The sequence below is a fragment of the Zophobas morio genome, unplaced genomic scaffold (assembly GCF_036711695.1).
Source record: "Zophobas morio isolate AGI-343-1 ecotype UQ-CSIRO unplaced genomic scaffold, CSIRO_AGI_Zmor_V1 ptg000005l, whole genome shotgun sequence".
Taxonomy (NCBI): domain Eukaryota; kingdom Metazoa; phylum Arthropoda; class Insecta; order Coleoptera; family Tenebrionidae; genus Zophobas; species Zophobas morio.
This window is the reverse complement of record NW_026972110.1, coordinates 8,050,517-8,071,245: the sequence shown is the minus strand read 5'-3', so window position 1 is coordinate 8,071,245 and position 20,729 is coordinate 8,050,517. Positions and strand designations below refer to the sequence as shown.

Here is a 20,729-nt window from a genome sequence, read left to right as displayed (position 1 = left end):
TTCGTAATATATTGTAGATTCTCTATACATTTCATTTTATTAAAAGACTATCTCCACCACTTAACATGATTTTTGTTGTTTCACATTACACATAATTTTAATGTAAACTGTAAAAACATAGTTTTCATTAACAGACGTTTGTTATAATTGATTATTTGAACAAATTCGTAAGAAAACGTATTAATTCCCGTTCAAATGAAGCGTTTCTTGCCACCCAGCACGTGATACGTGGTCAGCCGTCCTTTCCCCACTGATGCATAACCGGTCTAGCTATTTCTTTCTTATGTTGATTAGTTGATTACACTCGCTCGCGTATGGAAAGGTATATAAGACTCCATCCACTCCTTTATTAGATCAATGGGTGCTTCTTTTAATATCCATGTCACATATTAGTAGGATCTGTCTGTATGAAGCTAAATTTGGTAAAAAAAAACACAATTATTAATTTATTAATATGGAAAACTACTTGCCTCGGAGAAAAGGTTTTCTTCTAACTCTATGCAAGAACACGTAAGGATAAATTTGAGTGGTTTTATACCTGCTCGTGTTTTATGCTGCTTGGTTTGCGTAGTGTTAACAATACATTTGTAAAATCTCAAGTAGTGGCATGGGGGAAGGAACATAATTAAACAATAGGCATTCGTACATTGTTAGAGTAGGTACTCTTTTTCGGTTTAGAACTTCGTTTATAACAGTAATACACTACATTTTTGAAACACAACAATTGCAAGGGATCCATAAAATTTATTCCTCATGTACATTATTATCTACGAGTGTAAACTCGTTCACGTGGCGCTAGTTGAGTTGTGTAATCACACGAAGATGATAATAATGTGGTTATCCCACACGCCATGTACAGGATTTTGTCTGCAACTTCAAAGCTTGTTCAGAATCAACTGAAGTAAATGAAAAAGATTTTCTTTGTATGTATTAGAAAATGGTTGTGGTATTCTAATTTATCTATGTAGTTTATGTTAGTGGAATAAATTAACTTTATCCTAGCGTCGTAGACTATAAATGCATTAAACTAATGTACCTCAAATTAATTTCAGATAAGTAGATACAGTTTACTCTAAAATTTCCAGAACTACTCAGCACATTTACTCACAGTTACGTAACATACTTGATATCCTTAACAGAATTAAATAATAAAGTTTATACGATTTTCACTAGCAATTTTTAAACTTTTAAAAATAATGCAGACGCTGTATATGAAACATCTCAGCAAGGGATACACTGGCTTTAACTTTAATTTTATATTTTCACTTTATTTCATTTATTTACCACACTTGTATTATGTTGCATCCGACTCTGGACTTTGGTTTGCTGGATATAATAAATATCTTTATCAGTATTCACTCCAGAATTTACGACTCGTTAATTTTTATAAACTAACATTTCACTTATTCAAGGGATTGTTATTAATTGTACGCAAATTTTACAAATGAACTAATTTAAGTTTAAGCGTCCCTAATTGGAACATTTCGGTGACTTGAGGGAACAAATAAAGTCTTATAGGCATAAAGAACAATGTTAAACTTAGGATTTGTAAGGGGTAGATCAATGTTTCGTACGGATAAGCCTCAAAACTAACCCACGCAGTGGCGGCGTAAAGGGGGGCGGTGGGGGGGGGGGGGCTCGCCGCGAGTACCAAGCACCAAGGGGTGACAACGACAACTCACTCGCACAGCTTGAGAATACTTACAGAAGAATCTCTCTGCAAAAACATAGAAAAAAAAATTGGGACGGCAGACAGACGGACAGACAGACAGATGGAAACGGGAGATCTATTTCTTCGTACTTTAGGGGTCATGATATATATACGTAGTCGTCTTTTCAGAACAAGAAACTTAAAACATGTTTAAAATGGTAAATTCTTAAAGCAGATATGGATCTTGCAATTAAGCTCCGCCCCTCGATCTGACAACGAATGAAAAATTCATCACAATTGAGAATTGAGATCGGTGCGGGTATGGGTGGGACCTAATCTTTGGCTTTTTTTTTTCTTAATGTACATAGTATTCTTTGAACAACACGATACTCAAAAGATGTTTTTTAATTTTTCCTAGAAAAATAACGCAGTTAAGGTCCGTCCTCTTGGATAAAAAAAAAATCATCACAATTGCGATAGGGCGGTTGGGCGGGGCTTTTTTTCTTAATATAAGTAGTCGTCTTTTCAGAACAGGAAACTTAAAACATTACTAAAATGATAAATTTTTGTAGTAATCAACTTAAATGCTCCACATTTCTTCTACAACCCCTTTAAATGTGGCAAAAGTTAAACATTAAAGTTATTACCAAGGGCAACGCAGTTTAGGGAGTTTATAAATGACAATTTTCAGCCCTAAAAGCAACGTCAGCGAGAACAGCAACTGCAAGGGCAACTTCAACGTCAACAGTAAGTTTATACATCCCACTGCTAACGTCATCAAAAAAAGATGTTGATGGAATAGTTTCAAATCTGACAAAAATCTACGATGAATTTTCTGCAGAGGACATAATTTGGGAAATTTTACAACTGAGGCACCATTTGGAAGCCGCCAGCATTTCTTCCCAAGAAGCGGTTCAGTGAACTACATAGGAGCTTTCCAGAATTAATTTAATTTGTGAAAGAAGCTTTTCAAAATTAAAATTGATAAAATCGTGCTTAACGTCCACAATGAGCTTCCATTTTATCAATTGAAACAGAGAGGAAAGTACATTTTGATAACGTCATAGAATATTTTGAAAAAATAAAGACCCGTAAACACGTTTAGTATTGTTGTTTTATTATATGGGAGGGGGGGTGCTCAATAGAAAACCGCCCTGGATGTCAAACCACACTGCGCCACCACTGAACCCACGTTCTTATTGCGTGCTGAAGTAATTGATTACATATATTATAATTCTCATTTCAATAAGCAACTTATACCATAGTTTCAAATCTACACTATATATATACAGGATCTCCTAGATAAAAAGTAGGGATGTACCGACTAGTGGCCGACCGGTCGGTTAAGCCGACTATTCGGCCGTTTTTCATCGTCGGCTGGCAGTCGGCGACTGGTCGGCTAAACAGCCGATCGGTCGGCTTTTTTTATTAAAATTAAAATAGTATATAAAACAATTAAACCCGCTTTATAGAACCTCAATTAAATATTTAATTGCGATTTAATTTTTAACCCCGCGTTAAAGTACCATGTGACCGACTCTACGCCAATCAGACGTCGCTAATGGCCTTGTTGAATGCGCGATCAACTTAATCTCAGTTAAAATATTGCATCTGTAGGAACAAGAGTTCCCACAAAATCAGGTGTTCTACCTGAGAGCATTCATAGTAATTGTAAAAATGTAAATACTTCCGGTCTTTCGTCTACCGGCCCTACGCTCCTACACACTTTCTCTTCTTGCTTCGAGACTTTTCTATACTCCTTCTTTACCTACTTCCACCTCTTCGAAACCGAGCTTACCTGTGTACCATTTTAAAACACCCTTCCTTCTTCTCCCTGGCATTCTCGAACAGTAAAGAACGAAATAAAATCTGAAAACCGTACCGTCGCTTTTAAATCACCAACAATACCCACACATCAACTGGCCCAAAATGGTGGTGTAGTGAGCTACTAAAAAAATTAAATGTTAAAATTATCCAAACAAATTTAACACATTTTTTGGAAAACAAAGGAACTTTAGTTATTCCTTTTATTAAAATAAAACAAGATTTTAAGGTAGTCAGAGAAATAGAAAGAAAAAACACACTGTCGCATTTATAAACCGGTTTTAGCAAAGCCGAACAGTCGGCCGACTAGTCGGCTTTTACTGGCCGAACAATCGGCTAGTCGGTTAGTCGGCCAGACCTACAGTCGGCACATCTCTAATAAAAAGATATTGAAATTCTGCAATATCATTGTTTTTAGTTTTAAGGGGGAAGCTTAATTAAGTAGATTGCAAATATGACACATATGGCGTCGGCAATAATAAAATTATTGTTTCTTGATAACTACTAGCAGTTTTATTTTACTACTGAAAAGAAAAAAACAATTTACTTAAAGCGAGTTTTCTGAAAAAAAGTCAAAAGTCTTTAATAAGTTAATGCACTTTAGGTTATTTTTCCACGTACTTTTATTTATCCACGATGCAATTGCGTTTTTTTTTATTTCTGTAAACAGTCACAACGGAAAAAATCACAAATGACATTAATAATCTTAATAGTCAAGAGGGTAACAGCGCCCCTAACTGCGATGTTTTAAATTGTCTCCGACTGACGAAATGAATTTTCCTTTTACAGCCGGAACAATTTTTTTGCACTCATGATCTTTTTTGATGGCTTTCGTGCATTCACCAGGGTGCGGGAGTTCGAACTTCCCGCACACGTGCATTTTAACTTCCCGTTGCCATGGTAACCTTAAAATACTCGCGTAGTGTCAACATTGTGATGTGTTGACGGCGCCATTGTTTATAAATAACTCACAGTTAATTTCTTCAGTTTAAAGGTTTATTCGTTGCAAAAAATATTGTACACAACACGTTCGTGAGCCTGCTTCCCGCATTCACGCAAATGCGGCACTCCCTTCGGTCGTGCCGCAAACAAGCGTTCATGCGGGAAGCAGGCTATCCCGAACTAGTTGTGTAAATTACTATTACAACACTGTCTGCACCTTACTCTTTTTTTTAGAGGGCAGTATTTCGCCGTAGTAATTACGTTACGTCCCCTGTCTCACCATCATTCGTGCCTTTTATGCTCATCCCATCCCACTTCGTCCTGTTCGGATCCCTTTTTCTCTGTCTTGCCAAGCAAGTTAAACAGATAAAACCCGGGGAGTTAAAGTCGACAAAGGATTGAAGTACACGGCTTTCCACGCAATTCTGATCGTTTTCAATTAAGAGAAGACACAGTTAACGCTTGAAAAAATTTCAAATGTCGACGAGGAGGATGTCGAAAGGTTCTTACGGATGAACGGAAGTTAACGCAATTTTTATGCGTAGATTGAGACACGGTAGTTTATTTTTAAATGCGTGTTGAGAAAACATATTTTTCGGTTTATAAATATATGCTAAAATTAAGAACATTTTAGTTAATAATAGTTTACAAATTGGACGCACACTTCGAGGGAAAAATTAGTTTTTGTTGTATTTTGGGCTGCGTATAGTGATAGTGTGGTAGTCTAGTGATACACGGATTGTTGAAGTTCTAATAATTAACAAAGTCGTATTTACTTTAATAAATTGTTTTAGTGGTCAGGAAGTGTGGCGTGATTTTATTGGCGGAAACACAGGCTGATTTATTTTAAACTTTTGAAACTGAAACTTGTAAATTTACAATCAGCACGGCCAAAAATTAAGTTCTAATTTAGGGATCACAATTTTATTTACCGACCAGCATCCAGTTATTATTAATAAGTTTGTGAACCGAAATAAATATGTTTACTCACCAATAAAAAACAATGAGAAAAATTCTAGATTAGTAACAAATTGCTTAATTTATAGACAAAAATTAGTGTCTAGCCAGGAGAGGAAAACCTAATAAAAAATGTTTTCTGTCTGCCGTTTACCCGTCGAGGACAGTTTTATTAGACAGATAATTCCCAAGTCTAACGAATCAGACATTGTTTTCGAATCTATAAAAGAAATCAAGCTTGGACCATCAAATTTTACAACTTATCTCGTTAAATGCATAACAAATTTATTAAAAATTTTGATAGAATATCAACATCTTTTTTTGGTATTTCGTTACAATTAGCAGTGTCTTTTACACTTTTACTAGATGAGATCAGGTACTTAGGGAGAGTCATCGTGGTTGATATGAAATCTAAAACCCCTTCGAGTGAGGCATTCGCCATCTTTTCCCACGTGCTGTTGTATCGTGGGGCTCGGGGCCCATATCAAGTGCTTCCAACCCTAAGCTGAGTACAAGAAAGTAAACTTTTCACGTACATTTGTCAATTTCGATCCAAATTTCTTTTCGGAAGTGTAAATCGCCGCGAAAAAGGTGTTTTCAGAGCATTTGCGTCCGACACATGTTATAATTTATAATATACGAGAGCTAGATGAAAAATGTGGGACCTCATTCAGATAAAAATAAAAAATTACTACAAACGTAGTTGTTTTTCAGTTTAATCTTCTACAGATGTCTATAAATGATTCATACATCCGGCAGTCGTCGAAATTTTGTTTTTGTTTTTTTTTTGTTTCAATTCAAGAATTTTACCGCTTGAAAAAACAGCTGTTTTTATTTAAGTCACAAAAAAAGTTGAAAGTGGCCTCCATCTTGTTATAAATGCAGCCAAACAGCCTATCGGACACTTCAGTCATGATTTACCACGACCAGTAAACTTTTATTTATTTGCAAGAAACCCAAAAACAACAATTAAAAAAAAACTTGGATATGAACGTATTTTTCAGGGATAATAATTTAACAAAAAACGAAAAGTAACGTCACAATTACAGTAAGACTTTCTTAGATTATTAATTTAGACGACTGTCACCTCAATGCAATTTACAATAATCTGTGGCGTTATTAAGACATTATTAATTAAAAAATGAAAAAGAATTAGAATGTGCCACTTTTTTGGGGACTGAACATACATACATACATACAGGGTTGCTAAAAAGTGTGGATACAGCTAAATATTTCCAGAACTCATTGAAATTTCGTACACAAGTAAAAATATTTGATCTTTATCAGTAATGTAACATGTCTTTCCTTATTTGCACTAAAAGGTACAAAAAAAAAAAACAAATCAAAATAATCCAATTTGTAAAAATGTTTTTTTTTTGCTTTATTTCAGTTAAATGTGTTATTTTTACAATTATTATTAACTTTTATTTAATTTTTCTATCAATTTACAGGTGGTAAAGAACTAATGATAGATAAAAACAACATTTCCTAGGCCAAATAAATTTCACATTTGCTAAATTGTGTTAATTTAATATTATTATTTTTTTAGTGCAATAAAGAGAGACATGCGTTTCTGGATGCAGAAAAAAACCAATTTGTAAAACTTGTATTACAATATTTCGTGGAGAGATAAATATAGGATGAATGAATAAAATTAAATCTTGATATACAGTGTGTATATAAAAAAATAACACAGTTTTCAAAAATCGGTATTTCACTTTTTTCAAATAATAGACCCTGTTCTAAATTTTGTTCTCTTTATTTTTTATATTTACGGTTAATAGTTACTGCGATTTTTTACTTTTTTGAGAGACACATCGACATAGTGGAAAAATAAAAAAATAGAGTAAGATTCAGTAATAAAATACAGGATGTTCTATATAAAAAAACTGAAATATTGATATTTCAAAGTTGTAAAGTTTGTGAATTTCTTGTAATCACTCTGTATATTAAAATTTGATTTAGCTGATACCACAATAAACCGCTTGCCTTTATTATACCTCCATAAAATATTGTAACACAGATGTTGTTTTTTTGTGAACCCTTTTATTGCTAAAAAAATTCAAAAATCGGAATATGTAAAAATATATAAATTTCTTTTAAAAAACCAAGTTGTGTGTAACAAACAGAACACTCTGTATAGTTGAAGGCTTATTTTTTACCAAATTCGAACGAATAATAGATCAAATGAAATAGTTTCAAAAATACTTCATTGTGATCTACTAAAAAAATGACGTTTGGTTTTTGACAGACACTAGTCAGCTTTATTTTTTTAAATTACACTGTATATTCTTTTTTCTTTATTTGTGTAGAGATTTGTTTTTAAAATACAAATGCACAAGAAACAATATATTTTAGCCAAAAAACATCTATCGATGTTATTTAAAATTGTCTCCCTGTTGCCCTAGACATTGTTGACACCGTCTGGAAACACTCATCGTTGCGTTGGTTTGACAAATAATCAAGACACACTTAATCATTCTTATGGTTCATTGTCGGTAAACTAAATTTAATTTAATTATTTAAATTCTCGATTATTTTTTAATACAGATAGTCGCTACATTTTTTATATTAAAAAAAAACTGTATAAGATCCAATGAAAAAATATATACAGTGCCATTAAAAAAAAAGTCATGTGGAAAACAGTGTGTCACATGGACTCATTTTACAGTGTTTCACGATTTTATTTGGTGTATCGTCACCTTGTATATAACAACATTCTGGTAATGGATTGTCATGGGTACCTAAGTTAAAAAGTCGTTTACAATACCACAAACAGTAAGTGCTATAAATGTGAAAAATACAGGCCCGGACTTGAAATTTTATGAAATTTTAAAACGTAAACGACCCCTAACTTAAGCACTTATGACAATCCCATTTTCAGAATATTGTTGGCGACACTTTACTAAACAATTTTTCAAAACTTGTAAATTACTCGTATTTACTAAGGTTTGGAATATTCTTCATATTTCTCCTTCCGACCGAAATAAAACATTCGATTACCTGCACCCCCGAGTAATTATTAGCTAAGCGGATTACACAGCATGAGGCTGTCTCACTATTGTTCCACCTAAGCTGTCAACTTGACATAGCACGGATTTCCTATTTGTCAAAACGGATTTTTTCTCTGAGCATAGTTCCCCGTAAAGTTCTTAATCTTATTGTTGTGGCAATGCATACAAGATTTGGCGTATTTTCAACTTGTCTGATTTAAAAGATTAAAAAACTGAGTTGGTATTATAATACGTTATTAATCGTGAAATAATAAGAAGGTTTGTGTTCAATAAATGGACAACACCCAACTTCAATTTTTGACGATTTATATATTTTTTTTCGACTGAAAATATAATGAAGACTTAACTCGTTTGTATCATTGTATTCGTATTTTAATGATGCACCCAAACTTTAATTTTAAAGATATATACATTGCGATTTAAAAAAATAACATGGGTCATACATCAATATATATATATATATATATATGTCATATTTGAAATGTACTAAATTCAAGCTAAAAACAAAGGCGTTTACAGAATTTCAATACATATATCTATCCGTTCTCAAGGTGTTACATATATCGCAAAAGTTGCCCATTCTGTTTCTCCAAAAAAAAAAACTACTTTTTCCGTTTATTCAAAAACTAATCAAATAGACGTACGGCCACGATTTAACATTCAACTTCCAAATCAGGGGCTGCATACTTTAGATTAAGAAAGTGGGTAAAATGTTTATACCCCTGAAGCATAATCCGTGCAATATTGATGGTTGAACTTCGGAGCCGAGGGAAGTTCGACGTATGATAACTCGGTACATTACTGATGTGCTGGGTTTGTGGATTTTTTTTTTTCATTAATGGCTGACATTGACGGATTGCGTTTGCACACGAAAATTAAAGTTGATTTTAATAACACTCACACTTACGTTAAATGTGACACATTGGTTATTGATATACTCGTATTTGTGTTCCTAATTCACAACCGTAGACTCATAATTTAACGGGTCAGGAAACTTCGAGTTTAAAACTGTCTCTTTTGGAAGCATCCCAGGAGGCTTTAGGAAGCTATCGTTTTTAGAGCCGTCTAGCGGACACTACGACTAAACATGAATGAAACTTGCATGAAAGCGTCGTTCAATACAAACTGTCCGGCGGCGGTGAAAATGTCAAATTTATAGATTCGTTTTTTGAATGTTTTTGCATAAGTTTGAAAATAAGTTTTTTCAATTAAACTTGGTAGATTATTTGGCCAGTTTTTATTAAAAATTCTAACGCTCATGGAATTAAGTCAATTATTATTAAAATGCTAGCGAGTGTCATTAATCAGATCAAAATTTCATTGTAAGTAGACTTAAACGCAGTAAAAATAGTTGATTGAGTTTGAACATAATCCCACCAGGACAAACATATTTTGCCCGTTCAACTGTAGAGAAGTTAAATCTTCCGTACCGTAAAATTTTATTGCAACCTCTTTAACTTTACAGATCCTTGCCCACATCTCCAGTTGAACTTGATAAATAATAAATATCCATCTTGCATTGATCGATTTAAATAAAAAAATTATATACCCAAAAAATTTACAAATTTTATTTACCAATAGTAAACAGACTTAGTAAAAATTTAAATAAAATTGATTATCGTGATTGATTATCACGAGTTTAACTTGAGCAAATATTGATAAGCAATGTCATCACCAAATGACAAAAAATGATTAATTAAAACTTATGTTGACACTGATTTACGTCAAAGTAAAAACAGTCGCACCATATGAAACTTGACAGACAACGTAAATTCTAATTAATTTTATTTTAGATCTCACGGTATTATTTTAATTCACACCGTTCCTCATCCCGTGCATAAATATATCACCAAAAGATAAACAACTTTTTTGAAAAAATTAGAAGCTCAATTTGCTGCTCATTGGACACTTACGTCGGCTGTATTTCTTTCACTTAATTTCATGTTTCTATTTATTCATTGCCAACGTACGTGAAAATCACTACGTGTCACATTATTAACGATTTGTTTGACAACAAAATTGAGTACTAAGGTCAACTACTGGACCACTTCAATTTTCAAATTACCTACTCTCAGGTATTTTGAATCCATTATCTAAATTGTTGACTGATAACATCGTCTCCCTTGTTACAGATATGATCTGGGCTTGGCAACGTCATCGCCGAAGATTTAATTCACTCATACACACCTCTCCAATCCGTCGATAATTTCAGGGTTAATTAATTAGTTTCATGCAAAACGCTGAGATTGGTCGTTACGAAAATGTCGGTGGCGGCTAAAATATGTCGAAGAATGTCGCCAAAGACCTTTGCGCTTACAGCTATAGGTCTCACCATCATTCTTTGCGTTTATTATGCCAACTATACAACAGATATTCGATCGAATCAAACGCAAGAAAATTCAAAAGGTAGCGAAGAGAACGGACCACCGCAACCTCAGAAGTTAGTCAACATGCTACTTCAAAGATCAAAAGGTACCACCAACAAAGAATATCAAATGTGTCCGAAACTACATCCGGCAGAAGCAGATGTCAACACGGTGGATGTTTTCAAGGATTTTGAATTTCAGGTGAGATATAAAGGGTGATGCAATTTTTTTGTGCATTTACTTATTAAGCGGGGCGGTTTACTTTTCTTTGTTTTGTCGTGGAAATTTCTCATTCGCGAGTGTTTGTCTTGGGCCGAGTCGGGAACACTTTGTTTGAGTTTACGAAACAGGGAAACAGCAAGAATGAACAGAGGTGACTATTGTTAACGTTGTAACCACATTTTGCAAGAGTACAACACAGTTCTAATTACTTTCAAGTGTTTTTGTCATTTACATGCGCCTGATCTTTTGAATACACAAAAGCTAGCATTTTTAACGATGTCCATATACCATGTTATTCAAAAATCATTATAAGACCGTATTTAATACACGTAAGCTTATCCTTAGTTACGTTATCTTCACCACACAGATTTTTTTTTACTTTTTACTTTTACAAAAAAATGTGAACACCTGAAGATGTTGGCGCAGCTAAATCCAATGTTAGGTAAAGCACTTTGAGTTGTGGACGATAATAATCAAAACCTGGATTCATTAAATAAACTGGGTTGTTTTCATTGCCCTGAGTCAATCTGGTAACTTTGGTAGCCAAGCAAAAATGGAACATATGTTTTATAACTAGTAGCTGCTAATCACTCAAACCTTATTACCCTTGGAGTTATTGACAACAAAGATGACATCGGAATGACAATCTAATTAAATCATTCCTTCAATCACATTCATCAATCTATCAATATTGCTCTTACACGATCAATCAGATCGTTAATCCTTCGTGAGACTGTCAATTTGACCGTGAAGGGTGCCCATTAGGTCTATTTTTTGCGAAACATTAGTACAACAAATAGTTACAAGTATGAGAGCACCATTTTCGCCACTCAATGGAAATCCGAATTTGAACTGAACATCTGGAATCACAGTGTCAAACTAAACGTTGCCATTGTGCGTCTTAAAAATAGATAAGAAAAATTGGTCTAAAGTTAATTTAGACAGGATTTCCCTCAAATAAATTTAGTATCTGGGAAAAAAAATGTCGACCAGGATGAGATTCAAACCTACGCGAGCACAGCCACCAGGAGCTCCTTATGTCCATAACCCAAATATCGATCATGTGACACTTGCAGCAAATATTGCACAAACATTTTTGTAAAATAGTTGTTATCAAGGCGGATTCATAAACCACCACGAGTATGTTATTGTATAAATTTAAATCCTATTTACAATGAAGAATTTTAAACGGACTTCATTACGTCGTTACTGAGACGATAAGACAAATTACAATTTGCCAACAATTAGTCCGGTAGTTTCGGAAATTATTTGTCTAATAAAAGTAGAGACACGACCGACAAACAGACGGAAACGGTATACCTATTTTTTCGTACTTTCGAAGTTATGAAACGTCGAGAAAACATGAAGATAGCCATTTGTCCGATAGGTCCTGTTATAATAGCTACTTCCTTCGCTTACGCTCGGGAAGTAAGAATTATGTATCAATCGTTGGAAGTGAATTTTAACTTTTTGTAAAACAGGTAAGCTCCGAAACTACCGAACGGATCGTTGTCAAATTTTATTAATGTTAGGAATATATTATGGCAAAACACTAATCAAAATTTGTTTGATCTGAATAAAGTTCACAAATCTAAGTTCGAGAAAAATCATTAAAAAATTCCTTACGTCGCTTACAAAAATAAAATTTAGATAAATGCATAAAAAATGTGAAAAATTAGCTACTGTTATATATAGTTACTATAGCTACTGTTATATAGCTATAGTAATCGACTCTAGCGAGCAACTTGCCACTTTCCTGTTTTCTCGACGTTTTATGACCCTTTGGGTACGTAAAAAGTGGTTTCCCGTCTCCATCTGTCTGTCGTCTGTCTGTATGTCCATCTGTCTGTCCGTCTGTTTTGTCCGTCCGTCGATCTGTCTGTCTGTCTATCTGTGTTGATTTTTATTAGACAGATAATCAAACAACGAAACTACCGGACTGATTGTTGTAAAATTTTGTACGTACATTAGATTATCATGGAAATTTAGTAAAATGCTAACAAAAATTTACAACAATAAATTTGTTTTTAATTTTATAAAATAAGATACTCATGCACTTGTAGTATATGAATCCGTGTCGAGTTTTTACCCTAGACATCCAGGATTTTGGAAAAAATAAATTAAAATTGTATAACAACATTTTGCAATTTAACTAACTAAATTGTAAAACCGAATGGTCTGAAATCTTGCCAACGTTTTAAGGTTATCGTAATCATGGTAAATCGTTAATCAAAATTTATTCGTTTTTCCCTTCCCAAAAAATTGATGACGTCATCTCAAAATTTTGCCGACTAAATCCTCTCTGAAATATGCAAAATAAAAAATTTTTGAGTGACTAAAAAATATTAATGTATGAGGCAATTTATTGTATTTATTTAATGAAAAACGACTCACTCCATTTTCCCAAAAATTTGGGCTGTGATATGTACATTTACTTTAACGTTACATGCATATCTTTATATTAACTTATAAAGGGTTTTCATAACGAAAATAACAATCGCAAAATCAAATCTTATAATTTTTATTGAAATACCGAAACGACAAATTAAAATTTGATTTTGATTTTCTCTGCGCAATAAACAGCGTCTGCCAATGGATTTCAACTAAACTCAAATATTTCACCGCTTTATGCGTTTATTTGTTTGTAGTGCTGATGTAGCAATTAACTATAAAACAACGAACGGAAAATCATAAATACATTTTAAGTGATTTAGCAATAAAAACATTCAATACATTGATTTGGAAATGAGTTTTAAAGGATTCGTTTGTTTTTTCAGAAAACACCAATTTTAATGTTCTTTCGTTATTTCGTTTATTTACTCAACGCTAGAGCAAAAATCATAGATAGGTTTAAAAACTTTCTCTTAATTTAATTGACTAAAAAATTTATCTAAGGTTACTTCGACAGAACTTCGATGATGCAATTTGGATTTTATGTACGAAAATCTGTATGCCCAGGGCATCAAGGCAGATTCATAAACCACAAGTGTAGGACTATGTTATTTTATAAAATTTAAAAACAAATTGAGAGGACGTTATCAAATTATTAGTAGAGCTGATTAGTCAAATTTTGGTTAGGATTTTACCATCCACATCAGTGTCGAATTATTGTCTATTGTGACGAAAGTGCTTTAACTAAAGATTTTTTTATCAATCATGATCACTGATCAGTAGAGAGCGGATTTCTGTCGGGCTAGACAAGGCCAAACTCGGTACGGCTCGTGCGGGATGGGTATTCATTGCAGTTACCGGCTGCACTTCGTTTATTTGAGATTAGAATAACGCTGCTTCGTTGCACTCTGCTGTTAATTCCAGTTCTCATTTACTTAGCCGTTTGATTAATAAATCGTTAATTGTATTTATGGAATCAAATGACAATTAAATTCAGTGATTACCTATCACCCGCTACTGAGTCCCGGCGATGCAGCGCGTCCCCACCTATAATCGTGACGTAGCCCGACAGAAATCCGCTGTCTACTGATCAGAGCCTGGACAGGAACGAGCAAACAGGCAAATCTTGAAAATCCACTTTTGTTTTACGTTAATTCGGTGGGATTTCATTTCATTTAATGTAATGAATGCATTTAACCAAAAATGATTGCCCTGTCAAAATAAGTATTCTGTCTATTTTCCGAAACAAAGGATCATAATGAAATTCTTAAAATGACTATGCATTCCAATCTATTATATGGAATTAGTAAATGTCAGTGTAAAGGTGAACGAAAAGATTGAACACTAGCAGAATTCTCACGCTTTATTAATGAATCGTTAATAATAAATATAATACTTCAGGTTATATATATAAAAAAAATAGATATAGGGTGAAAACGAACTGTTGGTGGCCAGCCAATAATGTGATATATTTTAAGTTAGATATAATTAGATTACTTAAACTTCATATTTAGTTGTAAAATTAAAAAAAAAAACAAGACTTAAATAAAATATTTCAGTTACTTAATCCACATTTCTTTTGCCTATTTATTTCGCGTTAGTCAGAGATTGAGATTGTGTTTGCTGTTCCCATTACATAAGTAAGCCCCTAGTTAATTTGCTGGTTGGTGTAAAATGTATTTTTTACATAAAAACAGCTTTCTCATTCTAATAGCACTTAAATTTTTTTAACGCCGTTAAAATTTGTTACGTCTTTAAAATAATTAAGGCGTGAATTGGAAAGTTTAGACCAAACTAAAAAAGTACCGGGGTTTTTATGAATGTCTTGTAGTGGAATATCAGTGTTTAATGACTACTCTCCCCATAAAAGTATAATTTGGTTTGTGAGGGTGAAAATATCTTCTGTTGACAGATCATTAAATGTTTCAACCTTGAGTAGAATAAATAGTTCTTTGAAACATAAATAAACAGATCATTTGTTGACGTTTTCTAGTAACAGTGCATGAAATTCGTTTCCCTGCATCACGCTTTTTGAAGTTACGCAATCAATTGTAGATTTTAATAGTTTGGCGTATCGTATCATTGATTTTTATAGAAATTTCACATTTCCAGAAGTCACATTCGTATCTGTTCTTTCCATAGGTATCACTTAACATAATAAAAGAATTCATTTTATAAAATAGATTCTTACGTAACTTTAACAAATGAATAAACAAGTATACACTCTAAAACTGCGAACCACGAGGCAATTTGTATCCGGCGATGTGATTCCATGGTTAACAGATACAGTGCAGAGCAGCAAACAATGTTAAAAAATTTGAAGTGCGACTTTTATGTTCTGTGAAAATCTGTCCTAAACTGTCTGTTTGGCTGTGACCAAACAATTAAATTTTAATATACCGTTCACATTTATTATCTCATTTACTAAGCACGCGATGATAAAAATCCAATCCAATAGTAATTGGGTAATTAAGTTATCAAAACACTCTGTATACGGGTTCATTTGCTTGTAAAACATTGTAACCTAACAAATTCCTATCCTGATAAATTCGACGGTAGGTGATTTTTTTTTAATATATACATATATACATGTAAATATAGCGTACTCATAATTTTTATTTAAGCTGTTACTTTGTAAAATAAAATAGACCGGTATTCTCTTAATTGAAATATCCAAATCTATTCAGAATGTCTAGAGAATGTAACAGCACCTATTATTTCATTTGATTGCGTTGGTTAATATTGATTTTGTCTATTCAATAAAGAATACAGTTACTGGTACGGACAACGAACTTTTTTCCATTTCACACTTAAAATTGTTGTCACAGTTCGCAGCCACATATTTTTATGGATTTATGAAACAAATCTTTGTCTTTTAATAACGGTAAAGTATGGATTAAGAAAAATCACTGATCATGTTTATGTATGTATTACAAATAGAAGGCAAACCGAATGTGTAATAATTTTTGTGGTATTGATTATCACCATTTTATCACCCCAGTCATCTACAGAGAGCCGTTTCTGGAGTAAAGGTTTTATAATTACATGAAATATTAAAATCTTATTGATGTAGCTAGATATATGGTCAGATATACAAAATGGGGTAAATAATGTCCGTATTACTTGTACAGGGCGTTCATAAATGGAAACGAAAGTTCAAATGTCATAATTATTCTGACAGATGAGATGTTAACCGTATTAATTAAAACTGTTAAAAATGTCTATTATTCTTAAAGGTGGCAAAGCTGCAACACTTCTAACATAAGAAACATTTAGGAGAGCTTTGTTATTTATTACATGTAATTATAATATAAAAAATTGGTCTAAAGATATTTAGGCACAACTTCCCTCGTCCCCGAAAGTCTCTATAACTTAAAATAAAAATATGTGTGGCCTGGTAAAGTACAAGTAAAGACGCATGCTAAGCCTATGTTTCAAGTGAATTTTTCCATAACAAAATTTTGTGATGACGTGTTCAACGTCTTATCAAGAACACAGGTATCAATTCCTCAGTCATTAGTTTTTTTAAGTCACCCTGTATAAGTAATTCTAAAAAATTGGTTTAAAGAGTTTAGACAGTACTTCCCTCGCTGTCGGAAACTTGACGACTGCATGCCTATTGTGTTTTTTTTCTCATTACATTTTTGTAGTGGGAATTTAAAAAAAAATTGCGATGACGTCATCAACATTTTTGCAAGGACACGTATATCAGTTGGGATAGATGTAGTGTAATACTAAGAATAAAATTATTGTATTCCCAAATTTTCGGGAAAATGAATTGGGTCGTTTTGAATATTGATTTTTTATAATCAATAAAATAACGAAACAATTTACTCACGTATACGTACCAGAGGCAACTGAAAATCGTGTATGTATAAACATTCTTAATTTAAGATGACAGGCGTAACAGCATACGTGAGAGTCAAACAGAGAAACTGTACACAAAACGACCATCGGTTTTATTGCTTCGACTTCCGCTTATTATATAAAACATTGGGTTTTATTTTAATTCTTGACGGTGAAATTCACAATTGGTTGATTATAAACATGTCTATTTCACATTCGCGGAACCAAGTGAGCGCATAAAACAAATGCAGGTCTGTAATGTTAAAGTCGATGTAAATAAGCGTGCTACCCTTATGTTTCAACCGAGTTTTTCCTTTAACAAATTTTGTGTCTACCAAATTGGGTTGGTTGGGGTGTAATACTAATAATAAGTGTTGCCTTTAATTTAATCAATAAAATAAATTGACTTCATTAATTTTTTTGAACCACCTCTTAAGAAAATCTAAAAAATATGATTGGAATGATAAATCACAAGTACAAACTCATCATATTTTTTGCATTTTAGATAGGATTTGTTCAGCAAAATTTAAGGGTGACGTCATCAATTTTTTTAGGAGGGATGAATAAATACATTTTGAACAAAAGTTTACCATGCTTATAATAACTTTAAAATATTCCCAAGATTTCAAAGCATTCGGTTTTGTAATTCCTGATTAAATCGATAAAATAAATTCACGCCTTCATTAATTTTTTTGAGTCACCCTGCATATGCAAATCCAAAAATATGAATGGAATGATAAATCACAAGTACAGACTCATCATAAGTATTTTGTACATTTTAGATACGATTTATTCGGCAAACTTTTGAGCTGACGTCATCAGTTTTTTGTAGAAGATAACCAAATATATTTTGACTAAAAATTTATTATGCTCTTTATAACCTTAAAACATCTGCAAGATTTCAAAGCATTCGGTTTTGTAGTTCCTGATTAAATCAATAAAATAAATTTACGCATTCATTAATTTTTTTGAGTCACCCTGTATATGCAAATCGAAAAAATTTGAATGGAATGATAAATCACAAGAAGAAACTCACCATATTTTGTACATTTTAGATAGGATTTATTCAGCAAAATTTTGTGGTGACCTCATAAATTTTTTTGGGGGGACGACCAAATACATTTTGATCAAAAATTTACCATGCTTATGATAATTTTAAAATATCTTCAAGATTTCGAAGCATTCGGTTTTGTAGTTCCTGAGTAAATCAGTAAAATAAATTTACGCTTTCATTTATTTTCTTGAATCACCCTGTATATGCAAATCCAAAAAATATGAATGGAGTGATAGATCACAAGTACAGACTGATCATATTTTGTGCATTTTAGATATGATTTATTCGGCAAATTTTCGAGCTGACGTCATCAAGTTTTTGGAGGGGATAAGCAAATATATTTTGACTAAACATTTATTATGCTCTTTATAACCTTAAAACATCTGCAAGATGTCAGAGCATTCCGTTTTGTAGTTCCTGATTAAATCAATAAAATATATTTACGCATTCATTAATTTTTTTGAGTCACTCTGTATATGCAAATCCAAAAAATATGAATGGAGTGATAAATGACAAGTACAGGCTCATCATATTTTGTACATTTTAGATATGATTTATTCAGCAAACTTTCGAGCTGACGTCATCAAGTTTTTGGAGGGGATAAGCAAATATATTTTGACTAAACATTTATTATGCTCTTTATGACCTTAAAACATCTGCAAGATTTCAGAGCATTCGGTTTTGTAGTTCCTGATTAAATCAATTAAATATATTTACGCATTCATTAATTTTTTTGAGTCACCCTGTATATGCAAATCCAAAAAATATGAATGGAGTGATAGATCACAAGTACAGACTCATCATATTTTGTACATTTTAGATATGATTTATTCCACAAACTTTTGAACTGACGTCATCAAGTTTTTGGAGGGGATAAGCAAATATTTTTTGACTAAAGATTTATGATGCTCTTTATAGCCTTAAAACATCTGCAACATTTCAAAGCATTCTGGTTAGCAGATTAAAAATTAAATTTCAAAATGTTGATTTATAATTTTGATTTTTTTTCCAAAAATCTGGACGTTTCGGGTGAAAAGTCGATTGAGAGTTGTAAACTACATGTGTAGGACTATGTTATTTTATACAATTGAAAACCCATTTACTATGTACAATTTTGAAGTGACGTCATCGCATTAGTGGTGGGGATGATTAGACAAATTTTGGTTAGCGTTTTACCATCTACATGATATTCTTAATATAAGTACAAAATTTCACAACAATCGGTCGAGTACTTTCGGAGATTATCTGTCTAATAAAAATCCGGGACGGCAGACGGACAGACGGACAGACGGACAGACGGACGGACAGACGGACGGACAGACGGACGGACAGACGGACAGACGGACAGACAGACGGAAATGGGAGACCTATTTCTTCGTCTTCTAGGGGTCATGAAAGATCGAGAAAACGTAAAAGTAGAGAGTCGGCCGACGGACTCGATTACAATACTTCCTTTGCTTACGCTCGGGAAGTAAAAATATTTAAAGTTCAACTAAAGATATTGTGCGGTTATGGTTTAATTGTTGCTCAACTTGGCGTAATTTTTACGTGTCCGCCACAAAGAGGGAAGAATCCACTTGTGATTTTCTCTCCTATTGTAACAATAAGAAATAAAAATTATTTCAATACGGCACGTGGCCAGCTTAACGGTCTGTGTAACGTGCAATTGTTTGTATTTATTTAATTTTATGAGTAATCCGCTATAAAGTGCTTTGAAGTGACAGCCGTAAACGTACAATATCTTTGGCCAAACTAAATGAGGCTTACGATAACCTTAATAGTTTAGAGCTATCGGTTCTGCAGTTTCAAATTTAAGTTGCAAAATGTTATACATTTTTTTTTTTTCAAAAATATGGATTTCTAGAGTAAAAATATTCACCATGGATTCAAAACAACTGCATTTTATAAAATTTAAATAATATTTACTATTGTACATTTATCCTTAACATCAATGTAAAATTTGAAAGTAATAGGTCTGGTAGTTTCGGAGATTATCTGTCTAATATAATTCGGCACAGACAGAGACGGAAACGGAAGACGTATTTCTTCGTACTTTAGGAATCCTGAAAAAATTTAATTAGTTTTGTTTAAATTTACCATCCGCTATTAATAAAGGTTAATAATCTATAACAGCCCGACAGATTCGACTACAACACTTCCTTAGCCTACGCTCGGAAAATAAAAATGCACTATATTTTGCATTAGTTCTCAGAAAGCAGTTAAGAAAGTTATAAATATCTAGTCGTTAATATGTAGTAGATAAATACGATATCTTTTCTCACTTTTATTTCTCGAAAAATATACAAAAAAGTACGAGGAGAACTGAATAAGAAAAATAACTTCCTTTTTTTGGTTCCTGTAGTTTTGGCTTCTGCACATCACGTAAAATATGATCAGATTTTAGAAAATCCTAAGCTTTTTTCCATAAGCAGTATGATATAATTTTATGTTTAAATAAAATT

General features: G+C 32.8%; 1 protein-coding gene across 1 annotated transcript in view; it reads left to right on the top strand.

Moving 5' to 3' along the window:
- LOC135122575 (alpha-mannosidase 2) overlaps positions 1-20,729 on the top strand; it is a 73,655-nt gene that overhangs the window by 28,752 nt on the left and 24,174 nt on the right. Inside the window, exon 2 of the mRNA XM_064046843.1 lies at positions 10,521-10,955. Coding sequence (XP_063902913.1) covers positions 10,650-10,955 — 306 coding nt within the window. The 5' untranslated portion in view covers positions 10,521-10,649. The remainder of the gene's footprint in view (positions 1-10,520; positions 10,956-20,729) is intronic.